Genomic DNA, 19,870 nt, shown 5'->3' on the forward strand with positions numbered 1-19,870 from the left:
AAGCTCAAATTGTTAATTTTGCATTTTAATTAAAAAAAATACATATTTATTTATATATTCCGGATAATTCCGAGTTAATTAATTATTAAAAAAAATCTCCGAATTAAATATCTTTTAACAGTTGTTATTGCAGTCGTCAGGCAAACAAGCCGGCTACTGTTTGGAGAATTTAAGTCGGAGTGGGACCCACCAGCCCTTCTCAATCAACAGAGCACAGACATTTCCTATTTGTTCGAACAAAAAGTCAGAAACAAGAAAATTAATTTTTAAAAAACATTAAAGAAAAACCAAAAAAAAAATAAAAGGGTGGAGAAGGATATTGCCTTTCACATTTCCAATGAAATTTTTGTTCTCTTGATTGACCCTTCATCTTTCATTTCTCTCCCTTTTCTCTGAAAATCCCTTTTCAATTTTTTCCCCCTTTTTCTGGGGGTTTTTGCGAACCCTACGGAGCTAAATAGGCGGAAATTGTAAAGAATGGCGACGACCACCACCAGTATAGGCGGCGGCGGCGGCGGCGGTGGCGGTGGCGGTGGGGAGGATAGAGTTTTGGCTACCGCTCAGCAGATAGTCAAGAGCCTCAACACCCCCAAGGAGGTTCGAGACGACATGCTTTTGATCTTCTCTAGTTTCGACAATCGTCTCTCTAGTATCACCAGTTTGGTCGACGGTGGGGAATCTAAGAGGGAGGGAGATCGATTTGAAGCTGCTGAGAAGGTGATTCTTCGTTGGGATTCCGGTACTGGAGCTTCTAGAAACTCTCTCTATTGGGATGACTCACCGGATGAGGCGGCTGAGTACTTGTCTGCGGTCGATGATATCATTCAATGGATGGACGACATGTCAATTCGTTCTGATTCTGCTGAAATCGCGGAGCGTGCTGAGAACGCGATCCAGATCGCTATGTCGAGGCTTGAGGATGAGTTCCGTCATATGTTGATTCGAAGCACGGTCCCTCTTGATGCCGAGCACCTCTACGGTTCAATTCGTAAGGCATCCCTCTCTTTCGCTTCTCACGACTGCGAAAATTCCGATGAATTCGAGTCGTTTGCCGATGTTGACCGTGGTTCCGGAATTTTCCATGAGCGCGGTGTGAGTTTGGGCGACGATTTGCGGGTCGATTTGATCCATCCTGACGCTGTCGTCGATTTGAAAGAGATCGCAGATCGGATGATTCGTTCTGGATATGAAAAAGAGTGTGTTAATGTGTATACTGGTGTCCGACGCGATGCTTTAGATGAGTGCTTGGTGGTTCTTGGAGTTGAGAAGCTAAGTATTGAGGATGTCCAGAAAATTGAATGGAGAAATTTGGACGAGAAGATGAAGAAATGGATCCAAGCTGTTAAGGTCACTGTTCGAGTACTTTTGACGGGCGAGAAACGGCTGTGTGACTATATCTTTAGTGGGTCTGATGACTCTGAGGAAGCTTGCTTCAATGAGACTGCAAAAGGGTCCATCAGGCAATTACTGAATTTTGGAGAGGCCATTGCTATAGGGGAAAGGTCAGTGGAGAAGCTATTTCGTATTCTAGATATGTATGAAGCTCTGGCATATGTTTTACCGGACTTGCAGGCTATGGTCACTGAAGAATTTGTGATTGAGGAGGCGCAAGGAGTGCTTTCTCGACTGGGAGAGGCCGCTAGAGGTACATTTGCCGAATTTGAGAATGCTGTTCGGAGCGAGACTTCTAAGAAAACAATGTTGAACGCTGAGATCCACCCGCTCACTCGATATGTCATGAATTACTTGAGATTGCTTGTCGTTTATAGTAAGACTCTGGATGCACTTTTAGAAAACGAGGATGACGATCTGCATCATCTAGGGGATGATGGTGCTGACAATTTGGAGTTAGAAACTATGTCTCCTTTAGCTCGGCGACTGTTTTCATTGATATCATCATTGGAGTCCAATCTAGAGAGAAAATCCAAACTTTATGGCGATGATTCGATACAATATATATTTCTCATGAATAATATACAATACATTGTGCAGAAAGCGAAAGATTCTGAGCTTGGAAAGCTCTTGGGTGACCGCTGGGTTCGCAAGCGCCGGGGCCAGGTTCGCATATATGCAACAAACTATCTCAGGGCCTCTTGGGGCAAACTTTTATCTTTCTTGAAGGATGAAGGTACTGGTGGGAGCTCCAATAGTGCCCTGAAACTAGCTACTTTAAAGGAAAAATTCAAAAATTTCAATGCTGGCTTTGAGGAAATCTATAGAATTCAGACAGCTTGGAAGGTGGCTGATCCTCAACTACGGGAAGAGCTCCGAATTTCAGTATCGGCAAAGGCGTTACCTGCCTATCGTGCCTTCTTGGGAAGGCATGAAAGTCAGTTAGAGAGTACAAGACATGGCGGGAGGTATTTAAAGTACTCATCTGATGACTTGGAGAACTATTTATTGGATTTGTTTGAAGGATCACCATGTGTTATACACCACTTACGAAGAAAAAGTAGTTCATAGAGACATACTGGACCGACTCTGTTGACAGGTATGACCCATTGAAGAGGTTGACCTGTTGAATGTAATTTACTCATATTTTCTGTTCTTCATGGTGTTAATACAATGGGGTCATCAGAAAGACTCATGTACATGTTTGATAGGGCTATAATTTATGTATTTCTGGATTGTCATGGTTTGTGATCTTATTACCTGGAATCTTTTATAACGTCAAATACATTTTTGGATTTTACCTTATGTACATAAAACTGCTACTCGATAATCATCATTCGCTTTATCTCTTTAGTGAAGAAACATTCTTAAATGCATATTGTATACTGGATAACTGGAGAATTACCAAATCAATTATACTCCAATAGATAATCTTTTATCTTGTTCATATTCTCTGTAACATTTTGAAAGCCTCCTACCTTCTCATGTTCGTTAAGATCAAAACTAGACAATCGCTTACAACATCAGATATTGAATAATATGCTTCAAAATTCTTGACATCCCTAGTAGGTTATTGCACAGCAGGATTTAACTGTGATCCAACTCTGAAGTTTGTCCAACAGAGCTTTCACTCTTGCAGATCTTGAATGATAGTTTCAGCGATTTTTTTTTTTAAATACAACATGGGGCTGGAGATTCGAACTCACTATTAACCAATTGAGTTATGCTCAAGTTGGCGGTAGTATTATTCTCCATAATAGTTTAAGGCATGATCATCAGCATTGTGGTATTTTACACTTTGTTATTACCAAAGATATCATTTTTTGAATATTTTTTCTGAGGTCGAGAGTTCGAGCCTCTCTCACCCCTGTTAGAATATTTTTCCTGCAGTTCTGCATTAATTAGTTGCAAGGATACCTGTCTTTCCATCTAGTTTACTTAATTTAGAATTTCAAAGTAGCGATATTGTGGGGACTGAAACTTTTTGGTTGATTATACAATTTCCTCTGTTGGTTGGCTTGGCAGCTGTTGTTTTTGACAAGAATGAATGGGAAACAATGGATTTTGAAGGTCTTGTTGGTGGAAATTTCATAGTTTTTTATGGCTTTTGGTTGCTTTATTTTACCATCTAGTATTCTCTAGCTGAGAGAAACATCCTTCCTATTTTCATGGATGTTCTAAGAATGTAAATTAGGTTTCTATGAAATGAATGGTGGGGGCTCTTGTCTGAGGGAATTCTGGTGTCTTTTACTGGTATATGAGGGTTCTATGCTTTGGCTTTGGCTTGAAATATGCCTTAATTTGCCTTTTAATTAGCCATCAAACACTTGCCATCAAGGCTTGATCAAAGTTTAGAAAGCTCCATTTTATCCTCTATCTTTGATGCTTCAAAACTGTGCCAAGTATGAATGATCCATTGGCCAATCTCCCTGTTTTGGGGTACTATGGTTATTGGTAAATGGTTTGTTTTGAGGCTTTCGTTTGACCTTTTTGAAAAGTACTTTTTAGTTAATTAGTGGTTAAATTTTTAAATGTTCCTGTCATTTGCAAGGAGCATTAAAAGAACATGTAAATATGTGGTTTCATTACAAAATGAGTAATACAAATCATGTCTTGAAATCTAATCTAAATTACAGATTAAGATATATATCTTCGACCAAAAGATTTTGGATTCGAATGTTCAGTTTCATACATTGTCGTACAACTAATTTTCTTCTACTAATATTTGATAATGACATAGATATTTTTGTATAATTTAATTAAATTATAGGACCAAGTTGGGATTGAGAAAGTAATAACATAAAATATTTTAAGCTAGTAATTTATTGATTAAAATTGAATGATAATGGAATACGGCAATTTTCAAGAGAAAAATAACAGAGGTGTTTATGAGTTGGGTAGGATGGGTTCTATATAGGTTTGATCAAAATTTACACAAATTTTGAATTCAAATAAGTTTAAACAACAAATCCAATTCATACTATTTGGATATAGATTTAAAATTAATTTTGAACTAGAAATATAAATAGCTTGAAGAAGTAAAAATGAATCTTTTAAATTAACAACAAATTTAAAAATTTTACGATTATATAACATCATAGGATCAAGTTAGTTCAACTCAATATGACTCAAGAATGAACCAATCCAACTTGATTTAGAAAAAATGAATCCAATAAAAAGTTATTAGTCTTTTCTATTTTTTCAACACCTCTAATAAAAAAAAAAAAAGAAAAAACCTCTCTCTTAAACATTAATGAGTAAATACATACAATTTTTTTTCCATTTTAGTAGATGCAAAATCATATAAAGCTCGAGGCGATTCGAGATAAGTAATATTTTGACCAATAAACATAATATTGATCTTCGACCAAAAAAATAATAATAATTATTATTATTATTAAAAAAAAGAAATTGACGAGCAGGTGTTCTTTCTTCTAGTTATAAATTTCTAATGTTAACAAAAATTTCATTAATTGGATTTATGGAGAATGCGAAACAGGAAATCGCAATCAGAGCAGCTTAATCTGAAGAGGGGCGAGAAAAAATGTCGAATCCAGCGGAAGAAACCCAAGGAGAGCAGCCTAAGCCATCTGATCTGAACCCTAGCGACCAAAGCGATCACTCCCAAGAATGGGAAACCATGGCGCGCGCTTGGCTTTGCTCCTTCCCCGAGGCCAGAGCTGGCTCCATGGAAGAGGTTGAAGCTTGGATTGACTCCAACCATGCCTCTTTACCTGGAAACCTCAAATCAATGCCCCGCTCCGACCTTTGCCAGAGGCTGATTTCCATCCAAAATTTAATGCGACTTTCCAATCAGGTTCACAGTACTTCCTCTAATGATGCTGTTCTAGTTCTTTATGATTTCTCATACTGTATCAAGACTTAGGCTCTTCATCGTGTTAAGAATTATTGCCTGGAAAATTTATAGTGCGTGCTTTTCAAGAGAGAATGGTTTGATCCTCAGTAGCTTTTATTTCAAGCGATGCCCTCGATGTCATGCAACTTTACATAATACTCTGATAGTGTTAAAATTCTATTAGGACTTGTTTACATGATATTTGTCACATGGTGGTTTAAGGGTTTCACTGTTATCCAAATCCTTCTGTTAATGGATAAATAACTTTAGTTGAGAGGTAAAATGCCGTTCTACAAAAATGTTACACAGTCGGTGGCTAAACTGTTAAGGTTCTACAGTGTTCTTTTCCCTCTGGTTTGAAGCACATTTCTTTCCAATCAAGATATGTTTCATGACAGGGAAAGGAAGAGATTCAGGGTGACCAGGGTGATCAGGGCGATCTTCCACATGCTCGATTTCAACGCACCGACCAGTGGATACCAGTTTATTCTTGGCTAGAGTCTCTACAACATGAAGAGGTTGTCAAGTCAAAGGACATATCTGATTGGTTAACTGAAAATCCCTCCATCAGAGATCAGTTGTGTTCAAGACATTCTCGCTATCATTTAATGCACTACATCAAAAAGTGTCACTTGAAGATACTGAAAAGAAAGGAAAAGAAAAAGGTATCTAAATGAGTTTCTTTAGTCATATGAGCTATTGGGGATTCACTGTTCTGATTGAGTTGGCTAAATTACTGCCTAAATTCCATCCATGTCCTGTGTTCTTATGTTCTTCAAATCTCATCAACTTATTTAATTTGCCAGTATCTTATGACATCGTGGAGTATGGCACGTGATTCTTTAGGATTGTAGTGATGAAATATCATATACAAACTGGTCAATTTGACTCTTGTGGTTCTGTTCTGTGATGAAATTTTTTTGTTTCTCGGGCAGGGTTCTCAGATGCCTGACAAATCTCCTCTAAAAGTTCACAAGGATGTTCTGATGAAACCAGCATTGCCTCCGCGTAAATTCTTTTTTGCTTGCTATGTTTTTCTAAATCCATCCTAGGTTCGAGCTTGGAAGACTTTCCCTTGCCATTTCTTATGAATATACTTAAAAGTAATATTTAGACTCGATTTCTGAAGGCCGGAACTGAATGTTTATTGATTAGAATACGATTAGAAAATCGTCCTTGCCCTCTCAAATTTATGGCCACTCAACTCTGAGCTCGAATTTTCCTTCTGTTTTTGCAGGTGATTCATTTAGCGATCTACCGAAAGACAGCGATGTATATTTGGCAAAACGAAAGGAAGCCTTCCGAAAATATGAAATGTAAGTTTACAGTTCGACCTTTTCTTAGTTAAAGTACTACTTGTTTCCAGAGAAAATGGGGAGATTCGTTTATAATCTCTGAATCTTTCAGTTTAGTGGAGTTGGAGAAGTTGCTTGCCCCCAACTTTTCCAAGTCTCAAGGAGTCAAATAATTGAGGAAACTTTGGAGACTACCTTCACTCTGGGATATGAGACAGTCTTTGCCAGGTTTTTACCTTATTCACTGATGAATCTTGCCCCATTGCCCTGCTTTCCCACTCTGTATAGAGTAGTAGATCTGACAAAACCATTAGAAATTTAATTTACTGAATATTCCCATACCTTATAATTTAATTTACATATCTCTAATCATCATCGTGGCATCGCGACAAAGCAACTTGAATAGAGTTAGTTAAGGTATATATTTTCGACCAAAAGATTAGATGTTCGAATCCTCACCGTGGAGAATATTTCTGACGATATCTGATATTTCACTTCAATATTCTTTCAAGTTTTCAACTGTTAAGGTTTACGTTTTTCAGGAGAATATATTAGTAAAACTAAAACCAATGCAGGATAAAATATGTGATTATCATTTTAAACTTTGTTTCATAATAGTTTAGATGCTAGTATCTAGCTAGAACTCATAAAATACAATAGAGTTTTAAAGAAACTTTAGTCGAATTTGCAATTTCAAATTACAAATTCCTTTTGACAAACTAGTTTCAAAATGTAATTTACCTCGTGGATTATAAATATTATTATTGATTGATACACATGGTGAAACTGAATAATGAAGCCAAGTTTATTAACTATTATAAATAACTATATTTACGCGATTAATGATGAAAACAATTGTAGAGTGTAATTATAATCCTTTTTGCAATTTAATGTATATAAAAGATATCTAACATATCGAATAAATGACTGTTTTTTAGGCTTCAAATTCAAAAATATGTTTAAAATCATATTTATTAGTCATTCGAACAATATTTACTGTCTATTAAAAAACTATTTTCTATAAATATTATATTTAAATAACCAATATCAATTTAAAAAATAAATAAACAGAATCCAAATCATTTCAAAGAGAGAAGCTAATGACATAATATCCAGACCCAAGCGGTTTCTTGTGATATTCCATCGTATGTGTTCCATCCAATATTCTCATAGTACCATACTACCCTCGTATTTAATCACATTATTTCTCGACATGATATTTTATCTGTGGTCCCACGTTTTCAAATATTGGCATATGATCGGGTATAAATGCCAATCTATCATATGGTCTGTTTCAAAAGAAATAAAAAATCTATTATATGTTCATCATAAAAAAAGCACTTCCATCGGGGTCTACACGATATTGTACATTAAGGCAACATTCCATCCAAACTAAAACCGATTTCGGGTTCAGGTTCACCCACCACATACTAGTAATTAAAAAAAAAAAAAAAAAAAAAAAGACATTACAGAACTGAATTATTATCACTAAGCATAAAAGATGAGGCACAAGAGAACTGCATCTCTTAAACAGTGTCAAGGTTGCACGGCCTCGAGAAGTTTTTCATACACCTGTCTAGCAGACAAATCCTCAACCTGAAACGATTACCTGGATGTTACAAATACAACAAGATTTGTACCGACAAGCAAAGAACATCACAGACAAATTTGACTGTTTTCTCACAAAATGAGCTCCAGATCTTATAATGTGGTACCAGCTTTGTGTTAGCGAAAAACCAGTGAGAAGACAAAAGGAGCAGTTGATATCAAGTGTTACGAAGTGTGACCAACTCACCACAAGAAGCTTCGATTTGTTATTCCATCCCCGTTGAAGAGTCATTTGGCTAAGCCTCAGTCCCAATACCTGTTTTTCGAGAAAATAGTTCTAAGTAAAAGATAATGGCTGATGTAGATGCAGAAGCTGAAAGAGGGAGCAAAATCATGCAGGTATTGAAAATCCAAAACCTAAAATCATATGCCAATAACAAGAATCAGATTGTACTTTTCCCATGAACTCCAAAAGCTCATTGTTGGCTTCTCCACGCGCCGCAGGTGCAGCAACAGCAACACGTACATCATCAGCATTTACTCCTGCAAAGAGAAAAAATATCATTATTTTGTGTGAGAGAGAGTATAATCAAGAACAATAATATTATATCGGGTGACAAACATTCATAATCAACAGTTTAGCATAAAGATTAGGACAGATTTTTCATTCCTTTGGAAGTTCAACATATCAAATACGTGCATAGCATGCATCACATAAAAGATAGAAATGTACACCAGTTAATCTCAACATAAAATGACTGTTCCCAGATTTCCAACCAAAATCCCATCTACAGATGTTTATCTTGCACATAGTATCATCCCCCTGCTCCCCTATTAGAACTTGGTTCTTCATGAGAATGGACTAGGATATGTATCTTATAATGTTCAATATTATGAATAATGGACGGAAGCCTCCACAGTGAAACAACAATTTATTGGTTTTACTTTAATTAATGAAAGTAAGTAGACGAGCTAATCATCAAAATGAAAATTGTTCTCAATTCCAAAATTCCAATATATTATTATATTTTTATAGTTCCACATTAAACTCTTGAAATCTTATTCTATCTTACCGGGCAAAGCAGGACCTCTCCTGTTCTTCTTTGTTACATAATAACAAAAATCAATCATCAAAGAACTAATCTAATTTCAATATTTTAATCGCAGTCACATTCTAGGATCTCAGACAACTAAATCGCAATTCATGGTCCAGGAGAGAGAAAAAATGCTGTAGAACCTTAGCATTCTGCCTATAACAAAATTAGAATTGAATCTAAGTTTACCAATAAAGAGATTAAATGCATAAGATAAATAAACAGCAATAGTATATTTTATACTTGTGATGGCTGAACGTTGTGCTCGATCTTCAACTTCTATGGCCACTTGGACAAGTCCTCCTTCAAGTTGAGATATGCAGGGCGGCACAGGAGCATCCTAATAACACCCCACCCCAAATAAATAAATAAGATCAAATTAAGGTGATGGTTTATAAATCACAATAAGAAGTTGGAACACTTTGTAAAGAAATTTCCATACTAAACTATTGTTTTTGTATGTGCATCAAGAATTACTTGACGCTCAAAATTACCAACCAAAGAAAGATAAGGATAGTTAGAACCTTTCATCATTTTCATTGCAACAATTTTTCATAATGATATTACAGAATGCTTAACGAATGCATTCTATAAAATAAATTATAAGGTATTACAAACCATTTTCAAATAATTGCTCGTACTATATAATATGTCCATCAAGAATCAATTCAAGCTCAACATACCAACACAAAGCAATGGACTCTTGAAATGGTAATAAAATCTTCAAAATATTTTTCATTTGGCACTAGAGCAAATTCTATAGGCATTTGAAAGTGTTGATCAGTCAACTCACAACCATTGGTTTTTTTTTCCCCCAGTGCGAGGCATGACGACAACATATTCATTATTTCTTTATATTTCAGACAAATGGAAATCATAATTGCTCTGCCTTTATTGTTTAAAAAAAAGAAATCCATCGATGAAACTACAAACAAAGTGATGCATTGAAAACCTTTTTGTCCAACGGCAAACATCAATGAGAAAATTTACTTCAAAAAGGGGCTCCCCATGCCCCTACTGATGTTGCTATAGATACTGGAGAAGTTCTTTAAAATTAAAATTATTATGAATATTGAAGATGTTTACAGTTAAAAACAAACAATATGAGCAGTGCATACTGGATGGTGGTAGCCTAGCCATTATTATAATATTGTGATTGTCATACCTGTGGATTGGTTTCAGCAGCCACAGTACTAAGTGCACCATCAACTACATAAATGAAAGAAGTAAATTCCAATTCTTCCTCTGAGCGATAACACACAAAGAGTCCACAGCCTATACAGTTCATTCGATATTGCCTTTCAAGTTTCCCTTCTCCCCTGAAAAATAATTATAAGCTACACATTAGTTAGTTCAACCATTATCCACATCTGCCCATCATAATTTTCAAATGCTTGCTTGAGAACTTGGACAAGCATTACAAGACACTTCCTCCACTAGGAATTATCGAAAAATGCAATGGCAACATGTGGTCGGGACCTACTTTGATAGTGAGATCATCAATTGCTCTCAAAAGAAGAAAGCACACTCCTAAACATAGCTGTGATCTCATATTGTACCAGAAGATGCATGCCTGAAACTCTCCTATTTTCACATTATCAATCTCATATCTTTTCTTTTCGTTTACGGTTGGAGAAGGCAACTTCGCCAGATCATCTTTCCACGTGCAGATAGATGGTACAGAGTGCACCTATTTCCTGACACTAGCTTAATTTCACCAATAAAACGGAAAGAGTCTACTCCATATCTATCCTTCTGATAGAATTAAAATTGTTATCAGGTCAAGTTACATGTAACTATTTAGGAAAACATGAAATTTCTAATTGAGCAACATTTGAGAACAAAGCTGACCTTACATAGAACCGCTATTTGTTAATATGGTCAGAAATTTCAAACCCATTACGATGCTCATAGATATCAGTCTTGGATCATCTAAAGAGCAGAAATACTACCAAATTAAGGTGAAATCCTGTATGTAACTCGAAATTTTCTCCAATACAAATTTATTTGCATCCTTCAGCACAGAACTGAAATATCCAAATATGTATATATATAAGCGGGCTGAGAAGAGAGGTTAAAGTTACCTTTTCAATAAAATTTTTCCCGCCTCATTGATATTTAACCTTGCAAGATGTTTCTTCTTGTCCAACACAAAAGCCTTGTCTGTCTTCCTTTTTGGCATTTTCTGCAATTGAGTATCTTATAGTATATATGTTCAGTACGGTCAAATACCACGCGAAATGCTTATTTCTTGGAATGACTACTACGAGAAAAAAATAAAATAATCCTGGCCATTACTGTGCTTCAAGAGTGCACTTAAATTTCCTGATTCCAGCCTAGTTTCGCCAATAAAACAGAAAGAACCTACTCCACAGTCTACATTACATCCGTCCGTCAAATAGAATGAATAATTTCATCGAGTTGCAAACAGCTTATACATAAACAAGTTCCATATCGCCTTCAGCTGATAATTACACATCAATGCAATGAATGAATTCATTCTTATTTGATTCTCAATAAGGAAAAATACATAGAATCAAGAGTCCAGGTGAAGGAGTACCAGTGATCAAGACGTGCGATCCACAATGCTTGCAGTAGTAAACGAAGAGATCAGAGTCTGGTCCATCTGGTGCGGCGTCCTCGCTGGAGTACGTATGCGTTGTTCTCTTCGGCATGGCTTCTTAGTTCTTCTTCTTCCTCCTCCTCCTCGCTTCTCCTTCGCCGGTCCTTGAGCAACAACCGCGAGCCGGTGAAAGTTCTCACCCGTCTCGGATGAGGCTGCTTTTTGTTTGACAAGAAGCCCAAAACTCGGCCTACTTACGTGTAGGCCCACTTGCAGATGGGCCTTTCATCTGTCTCAACTCTATTTTTCTTTTTCTTTTTCTTTGAATAAAGTCAACTCTCGTTTTAAAATATATATATTATTAACGTAAATAGCTTGCTTATGATTATTAAATTGCAAGAACATCAAATTAACAAGAAAAAAAAAGGTATGAATACTATTTTAATAATGTACTTTTACTTTTTAGTATTAGTTTATTTTGATTTTCCAAGTCTACATTAGTAATATTTTTTTGATATTTTTTAAAAAATTTATTGATTTTTTGTGATATAAATGTCAATTCACTCCTTGTTGTTGAATTCGTCCAAATATAAAAATATCGCTACAGTCCAAATATAAGCTTCTGTTAGTCCAGTCTCATTCAAAGCCTCAAGCTTAAATGAAGTAGGTTTCACAACTAATTCAACAAAATTGCTTTCATAAATGTGGCACGTTGTAAAGGTTTTTTATAGTTATATTGGTTCCAAATTTTTTTTGTTTTTATTGTTCGTTTAGTATAACAAATGTAGAGATCGGAGAATTTCAGCATAACTATTTTATAGTTATAGATGGCAAATTGTATTGACTACTAAGTAGGCACTTTTTTAACAAAGTATGGCACACTATATTGGTTGCAAAAAATCTTTTTTCTTCGCGTTAGGGTTTTAAATATTTCAATAACATTAAGATTCAATCGTTATTAGTTGTAGTAGTATCATATATCACTTAGAAATTTATGAAAATACATCACAATTTTTAAGAACCACAAACTGTTTGCTTCAAAAGAATTTGAATCCATCTCAATCTCAATAGTGAAATGGTAAGCTTTGATTGTTCGTTTAACTTATCAAATCCAATATTTCTTATCACTAAGCTAATCAGTAAGGGCACTAGTTAGCCGTCTTCTCTTCCCATTTCCTCGAATAATCAAAAAGCTCATGACAATTTCCAGCCAAATCACTCCTTTTATGCTGTTTCTCTGGAGATAAGGTGAAATTGAATCGACCCTCGAGGACCAACTAGACTATGCTAGCAGAGAATGACATTTAAAAGCCTTCCATAATCCAATGAATTCTCAAAAAGCTGATGATACCTTCTATCACTAACATAAGTGTATTTGTAGAGATTTAAGATAAGTTGAAGCTATACCAAAAAAATATATGACATTATAGCAAATGGAACTGGAAACAAGAGTATACCAAAAGTAGACAACTCAAGTTTGACGAGGCAGAAACGAGAAACAGTCATACACAGTCTTGAACAAATGACGAAACGTCTTCATTCGCAGACTCAGCCTCATTTTTCCAAAGATTTGCTCTGGGGCTTGACACAAAGCTCAAGTTCTGCAACAAATAACAACACCAATGGTTAAAAAAATGATGGATTCAAGATCTGGTGGAATAGGTATCCAGCAATCAGCAGCTTCTATTTAACAGCCTCATGCCAGAAAAGATATAAATTCTGTAATCACTAACCAGCTTATGTACAACAAAATAAAACATGGGACTTACAGATTTTGTTGAAGGCCACGATATCACAGCTCTGGACATAATCGTTTATGGGTTCAACTGTCAGATGCTCCTCAATGAGATTGTCAACAGACACTAGGTCGTCCACAATTGTGAGCATTATCTGCAATTTCTTTATACCATATCCAACAGGGACAAGTTTGGCTGCAATTTAAATGGGAGGTGTCAAAACAGATCCTCACAAGATATAACAATGCATTACAATACACAATACTCAAATGGTAGATTACAGATGATGACGACACAAGATAAGCTTTAGACATCTATAAACCAGGATAATAAGGAGCCTGAGTAAACTTTTATTCAACATTTTCCCCTTGATTTCCAGTAAACTGATGGTGATGAAGATAGATGCATATAAAATCATGAAAACTATAATTTGAGGCAAATAACTGATCAAATGGATTCAGTGGCAGCAGAGAAACAGTGATGCTCATTCAACTAGGACCCAAAAAAGGACTGCAGAATTCTTCCAACATTAAGAAGGAATATCACACGCCTATAAACCAATGCCAACTGGCAAGGATTTAAAGAACATACATGCTCCCCAAAGCAAGCCTTCCATCTGAACGCCTCTTACAGCCTCTTCAAGCTTCTTCATGTCAGTCTCATCGTCCCATGGCTTTATATCCATCAGAACTGATGACTTGCCACCTGAAATCGAAGCAAGATCAAAATGCACCACTTATTATTAAATCAGAGGACAATGGGAAGCTTTTTAACAGTGGGGAAAAAAAAGAACTCACTTTCTTTCTTCTTTCCAGAAGCCTTGACGGAAGCTGCACGCTCCTCGGCAGCCTTCTTTTCCTCTTCGGTCTCTTCACCAAATAGATCCATATCATCGTCGTCATCGTCATCAGCAGCAGCACTAGCCTGATAATTATTACAGAGTACACCAGTTATAGGAATTAACGAGGTGAAAATATAGTAACAGGATAAAACACAATGTCTCGCCTCGCTTGTCCATGGATCACATATTAACACGGAAATAAAGTAACATTGTGTAAAGTTTTCACCTTTGCATCTGCGGCCGGTGGGGTTGCAATTGCTTCTGCTGATTGGAACTTAACGCCAGAACCCTCTCCAAAAACAGCACTAGTAAACCATTATTAAATCCCGTGTTCATAAAACAACTTAGTAGCGAGAACGAACCATAAATTCTACGAAACTAAGACGCAAAATTAAGCAATTAAGTGACTTACGAAATTCTCAAGAGTGCTTCGATGTGATTGATCCACCTAGATACGTTAACATATTCGCTGGACACGGGTTTGGAGAGAGCTTCATAAACAGCAATGTCATCCTTTGAAGCTTGATACCTGAGGAAGATCGTTCTAAATGTTAAAACCACTACTATCAATTTCGACACTTCTCCACGCTTGGCACGGATCAAACATCTTTCAATGAACATAAAGGCAAACCAAATAATAAATCCAAATAAAAATAAATGAAATGGTAAACTAACCCGGAAATGTAGCTACGACTAAGCAAGTATTCGTCGAGATTCTTCAGACCAGCTGCCGACTTGACGTCACGCAATGAGACCGCCATTGATAACTTGTGTGATTAATCTCTGATCGAAAATTTAAACAGCTAGTTTACAAACCGTACTTCATCGACAGTAATCACACGAGCCAATTCGAAAAAATGGGTGGTCGGAAGCTTACCGCCGGCAGCAACGCTAGAACTCGCAAGTGAGTGTTGAAAGGAAGGAGACTAGGGTTTCAGCTCTGTCTAATATTTAAGGTAACGAGAGGGGCTGGATCTGCTGCACCGCACCTATACCGTGTCTTGAGGTCCTCGCCAATCAACGTTGGAGATTTCAGGTCAAGTTTTTAACTTATTTGGTCTTTTCCTCTTTTTTTCTTTTTTTCTATAAGAAAACTTATTTCGATTATAAAACTATTTTAGGGTTATAATTCAAATTAATTCTTCTTCCAACCTCAACTAAGCTAACTACTGTTTTGTTCATTATATTCTAATTACCATTCAAATTAATTAATAAACAGTCATTATGTATATACCTTTTCAATTATATTTCATTCCACGATTGTTTTGTATTTTTATTCATTTATGATTTTTCATAAAAAAAAACTTATTAGATTACTTAAGAGTATTGTCATTCTTTTTCTTAAAAAATGTCGGGGGTTTTAAGTTGGTCATATGTAATTGTATAAGTTCAATTTTGTAAAATTTAAAGCCTAATACTATATTTAAAATACATATTTTTTTCTGCTACTTTCTTAATTCCCACAATTGACCTTGATTGACGAAACTATATTTTATTTGAAGTCAATTGTTAATTAACCCGAAATTAAAATTAAATATTAAAAAATGACAATTACCAAATATTGTCACAACCTCTACATTTAATTTAATTAATTGAATTTAATGATATGAAAAATAGGCTTAATTTAATTTAGTCATATAAATTAGGCTCATAATCAAATTAGTTCAAAAATCCATTAAATGTAATTTAGTTCAAAATTGAAATTACATAAGACCTCAATGGATAATAAACTTTCTTAAATTTGAACATGTCTAAGTCCACCTAAAAATTGAGCTGGATCCAAAATCACTCAAGTCGAAGTTTAGGGTTAGGTTCAAAATCACCCAATACCTACTAAAACTGATACGAAATTATATAAATTCAAAGTCTCCCTGATCCAAAAGTCGGAGAATTCATACAATAATTTGAATTAGACTCTCCCTAACTTGAAACTTTAGTGTATATAGGTTTTGATTCAAGTTCAATAACAAACATTTCAATTTTCTCATCGAGTTCGAACAAAAATAATCAGGGATAAATACCACATGAAACAAATTTATTCGAAAATCTTGTATGAATAGGTATGTTCACTATCTTTTTTTATAAGTATGATAAATAGGATAAATTAAATTTTAATATTGTATAATTGAGTTAAAGTCAAAGCAACGTTCTAGGGATTATAAGAAATCAGTGTGTTTAATGCTTGTTATACTAAAATAATAAATAATTGATCAATGTTTGTCTGTCACCAAATAAATTATTAGATGCAATATTTGCTATTGGTTGCAATAAGTTGTTTTCATTGGGTACATATGAATCTCACAACCACGAAATACAAAAATTGAAAATTGAAAAAATGTTTATCAATACTATAATAATGTATAAGAGCGTTAAAATACTTGTATTTGCTAAATTTGTTTATAAATACTGCTTTACGTTTTTTTTTAATACAGCAAATGGGATGAGAATATTTAACTTATGACTTCTTAGGGATTGGTATCGATTATTACTGCTTGAATCAAACTGACAAATATTGTTTTTCGTTATCAAATCTAATCGTCCTAAATCTAATATTTGATGCATTATAAATATTTAATTAAATTAATGACATCGTGAGATTATTGTTATTTTAATTTGTTCGCACCTGCTATTGGGTGGGTAGTTACAAAATTAAAGGTTGCTTCGAGAAAAAAAAAACAAAAAAAAGTTCAACATCAAAGGATGTTGGTTCAATTTGTCAAATATAGCCACATGAGACAAGTATAATATTAAAAATTTATATGACGAGATATTTATGTCAACTACCGCTAAATTGTGTTCGTTCTTTTATATTAATAATGTGTTTTAATAAATATGAAATTAATTGACTATCACCCTGCATCATAAAAAAAAAAAGGAAAAAGATTAACTTACCTTACTACAAATTTTTTTCCGTTCGTATACTTTTAGTAAATTTTTTTTACTATACTGATGTACAACAAAAAATCAACACGTATTTACAACAAATAATAATAATTATAAGGCAATTGGTTTTGTATCCTCCTTACTCGATCTAGCACTCGTCATAATCTATTTCATAATTTGATTAGTTCAAACGACTGTATAATTTTTCACTTAACGAATTAATGCTGCAAATTACATTTGTTGTACTATTAGGCTTGTCGATGTTGAATAATGTCGAGTTCCAAATATCGACTTTCGATAAACTTGGACGAGCTATAAATGTGAGGGCTGTACGATAAGAGACCTGAAAAAAAGAAACAAATTCTAGATCTTAAATCAGTGAGGATGTGAGCTCCGTCAGACAAAATTGCATACCTAAATCGTAGGAATGATTTGTCTTTTTATAGGCCGAGTGGAGGACATGTCTATTATTACCATTATGTCACGAGACTAAGCGGTCATAGATCGGATTTTAGGTGTGTCTCATTCTAGCTTGAACGTGCAATTAAGAAGAATCGGTTTGTATTATAAACTTCTTTAGGTTGATCATCGTTGATAGATAAGGTTTTATATTTATTTGATGTACAAATCATATCAATCTTACTGAGTGGACATGACTGATCAACGCGTCGTGTTAGTTTTTACTCTCCAACAAAGTTAATATTAGTTCATGTACCATCCATAGAAATACAGATAACATCATAGTATTTATCGTTTAACGATACTATTACTCGGGATAATTGTAACAATTAAGTAAATTATAAACCACAATGCAGTTTAAATATCTCAAATTTATGAATAGAATTATATGTTTTTTTTTTTTTGGTTCTTTTTTCTTCAAATATGACTTACTAATACCCGACAATAAAAAGCTAATCCAGTTAATATCAAGCATAGTCATGTGCATTGTTGGTGGGCATGGATATTTTAAGGAACAAAAATTAATTGGTTTTAGAAACATTTATTATAATTTGAAATGTCTCTGCTGGAGTTATCAACTCTTTTTTGTTTTGCTTTTTATTTTTATTTGTTTGCCAACACAAACATGAGCGTGCATATATAAGTACGAGCGGTACCCACCTGAATTTAATTTAGTAATAATTGACAGTTGTCTTTTGACCAATAGATAGTGAGTTTGAATTTTCTAATCCCCACATGTTACTAAAAAAGCACGAACATCAAAGATAATTGGCACCTACTCATTTCCTTGAAGTTGAGGGGTGGAGTTTCGAACCCATGTCCCCATTTATTGTACTAAAAAAATTATTTTCGTGTTTAATTTATCAATGCATATATCTGGACTAAGAAGTCAAATTCTAAATTTTTCATGTTGTTATGGTAAAAAAACTTAATATGCTTGATTTCAGACATTGAGTATATTAAAATAAATAATTGATACCAGCTATGTTTTTATTCATTTTTTAATTTTAAAAATCAGTCTCTACCCCTCAAAAAGAGAAAAAAAAATCAGTCTCGATACAAGATTATTTGGTATATTTAATTTTTAAATATGTAAAACAGATTATTTAATAAATCCATACTAAATTGTTCCTAAGTAGCCATAATAAAAAAAACGTGCCCAAGTTATGCAAAATATTATGTTACTAATTAATTTATGAGTTTCTTATAAGATAATTATTTAAAACATATATACCTTTAAGTTACAAATTATATATCAAAGCATGTAGAGTTGAACAGTTCAACAATAATTAGCATATACCTCAAACTATGAGATCGTGAGTCTGATTCTCTATTATCACATGTTGTACTAAACAAATTATATTTTGTACTTTAAGTTCTTCAATAAAAATAAAGGACAACAACTGTTATAAAAGACTACATTGCTAATTAAAAAAAAAGACGCTCATTTGATTTTAGTAGACTAAGCTATGAATATGAATGAAGAAATGAATGCTGGGCTCTTTCTTTCACTGCTAACCCCAAGAAGTTTCAACATGTTGATACTTTCAGTTTCGTCGAGCCCGAGCTTGTGGTCCTCCTTTTAGTGTGGGTTCAATTGGATGAATCTGTCAAGTCAAGGTCAACGTACGTAGCAGCAAGGAATAACATCTATGGTAGATATTGAAGGATAATATGAAAAATTTCAAAAGTTTGTTAAGATAATTGGGGGAACCATTTCAAAAACCCCTATTAATCTGATACAGCAAATTAAAGACAGTTGAAAAGAGTGATTTTATTTAAATTTAAAAATATTTCTCGAGAATCAATACAAAAGAAGATTTTAGTGGTTTATCGTTCAAATTCTCATCACTTAAAAAAAAAAGAAAAGAAAAAATCATACTTTTCGTATGTTTTTTTTCTCCCTTTTTAATAATTATATTGATAATTTAGTGTTCAAACGTGCGGGCTAAAAAGAAAAGAAAAGCCGTGATAATTGAAATAAAAAGCGAAGGGCATAATTTTTTAAATGGAAGGTTGATGAAATTTGTATTTACATGAAACTCCTTACCATCTAAAAGCTGCGTAACGATACGAAGGAAGGAGCTTCATATTTTTCGGTAGCGTACGTTAGCGGGAGCGGATTCGTTGTGCTAGAATACGCTACCAACTCTCACTACCAGAACGCTTGCTAAAGTGCGCGGATTAAAATTCTACGCCGTAA

General features: G+C 34.5%; 4 protein-coding genes across 7 annotated transcripts; 2 read left to right on the forward strand and 2 right to left on the reverse strand.

Annotated features, from left to right (window-relative positions):
* Positions 1-284: 284 nt before the first annotated feature.
* LOC111008951 (exocyst complex component EXO70B1) lies at positions 285-2,648 on the forward strand. Its single transcript, XM_022281832.2, has one exon. It carries the CDS (start codon positions 478-480, stop codon positions 2,461-2,463), a length of 1,986 nt encoding a protein of 661 aa, XP_022137524.1. The 5' UTR covers positions 285-477; the 3' UTR covers positions 2,464-2,648.
* A 2,201-nt stretch (positions 2,649-4,849) lies between these two features.
* LOC111008597 (ribonucleoside-diphosphate reductase subunit beta) lies at positions 4,850-6,918 on the forward strand. Of its 2 annotated transcripts, none has more exons than XR_015789631.1 (5): positions 4,850-5,209; positions 5,647-5,913; positions 6,184-6,300; positions 6,486-6,564; positions 6,656-6,708. XR_015789631.1 is itself a non-coding variant. In XM_022281344.2 (5 exons), exons 1-5 carry the CDS (start codon positions 4,937-4,939, stop codon positions 6,714-6,716), a joined length of 753 nt encoding a protein of 250 aa, XP_022137036.1. In that variant the 5' UTR covers positions 4,852-4,936; the 3' UTR covers positions 6,717-6,918. The 2 variants fall into 2 exon arrangements, 1 of the variants encoding a protein (XP_022137036.1); XM_022281344.2 differs by having other exon boundaries at positions 4,852-5,209; positions 6,184-6,256; positions 6,656-6,918.
* A 915-nt stretch (positions 6,919-7,833) lies between these two features.
* Positions 7,834-11,958, reverse strand: LOC111008548 (UPF0235 protein At5g63440). 3 transcript variants are annotated; one of them, XM_088121752.1, is made up of 7 exons: positions 11,746-11,958; positions 11,270-11,384; positions 10,351-10,504; positions 9,429-9,525; positions 8,509-8,634; positions 8,339-8,407; positions 7,834-8,139 (listed from the first exon to the last, which is right to left on the reverse strand). In XM_088121752.1, exons 1-6 carry the CDS (start codon positions 11,858-11,860, stop codon positions 8,388-8,390), a joined length of 627 nt encoding a protein of 208 aa, XP_087977878.1. In that variant the 5' UTR covers positions 11,861-11,958; the 3' UTR covers positions 7,834-8,139; positions 8,339-8,387. The 3 variants fall into 3 exon arrangements, with proteins under 3 accessions (XP_087977878.1, XP_022136970.1, XP_087977880.1); XM_022281278.2 differs by having other exon boundaries at positions 8,546-8,634; positions 11,746-11,957; XM_088121754.1 differs by having other exon boundaries at positions 8,546-8,634; positions 11,270-11,370; positions 11,746-11,901.
* A 1,192-nt stretch (positions 11,959-13,150) lies between these two features.
* Positions 13,151-15,338, reverse strand: LOC111009043 (elongation factor 1-delta 2). Its single transcript, XM_022281958.2, has 8 exons — positions 15,203-15,338; positions 15,001-15,108; positions 14,738-14,854; positions 14,552-14,630; positions 14,282-14,408; positions 14,076-14,189; positions 13,518-13,679; positions 13,151-13,349 (listed from the first exon to the last, which is right to left on the reverse strand). Coding segments are annotated over exons 2-8 (687 nt in total). The 5' UTR covers positions 15,087-15,108; positions 15,203-15,338; the 3' UTR covers positions 13,151-13,347.
* Positions 15,339-19,870: the final 4,532 nt, after the last annotated feature.

The sequence above is a fragment of the Momordica charantia genome (assembly GCF_013281855.1).
Source record: "Momordica charantia cultivar OHB3-1 chromosome 3 unlocalized genomic scaffold, Mcharantia_2.0 BLBB01000003.1, whole genome shotgun sequence".
NCBI classification, from domain to species: domain Eukaryota; kingdom Viridiplantae; phylum Streptophyta; class Magnoliopsida; order Cucurbitales; family Cucurbitaceae; genus Momordica; species Momordica charantia.

Bases quoted from the DNA above. Each gene is read 5' to 3' on its own strand.
- LOC111008951 (XM_022281832.2), top strand. From the start codon at position 478: ATGGCGACGACCACCACCAGTATAGGCGGCGGCGGCGGCGGCGGTGGC.
- LOC111008597 (XM_022281344.2), top strand. From the start codon at position 4,937: ATGTCGAATCCAGCGGAAGAAACCCAAGGAGAGCAGCCTAAGCCATCT. The intron at 5,210-5,646 runs GTTCACAGTACT...GTTTCATGACAG, and splicing joins TAATGCGACTTTCCAATCAG to GGAAAGGAAGAGATTCAGGG. The intron at 6,565-6,655 runs GTAAGTTTACAG...TGAATCTTTCAG, and splicing joins GCCTTCCGAAAATATGAAAT to TTTAGTGGAGTTGGAGAAGT.
- LOC111008548 (XM_022281278.2), bottom strand. From the start codon at position 11,860: ATGCCGAAGAGAACAACGCATACGTACTCCAGCGAGGACGCCGCACCA. The intron at 11,385-11,745 runs GTACTCCTTCAC...ATATACTATAAG, and splicing joins ATCGCACGTCTTGATCACTG to ATACTCAATTGCAGAAAATG. The intron at 9,526-10,350 runs GTATGACAATCA...GGGTGTTATTAG, and splicing joins CTGCTGAAACCAATCCACAG to GATGCTCCTGTGCCGCCCTG.
- LOC111009043 (XM_022281958.2), bottom strand. From the start codon at position 15,086: ATGGCGGTCTCATTGCGTGACGTCAAGTCGGCAGCTGGTCTGAAGAAT. The intron at 14,631-14,737 runs GTAAGTCACTTA...ATGGTTTACTAG, and splicing joins GAAGCACTCTTGAGAATTTC to TGCTGTTTTTGGAGAGGGTT. The intron at 14,190-14,281 runs GTGAGTTCTTTT...CTTCGATTTCAG, and splicing joins TTCTGGAAAGAAGAAAGAAA to GTGGCAAGTCATCAGTTCTG.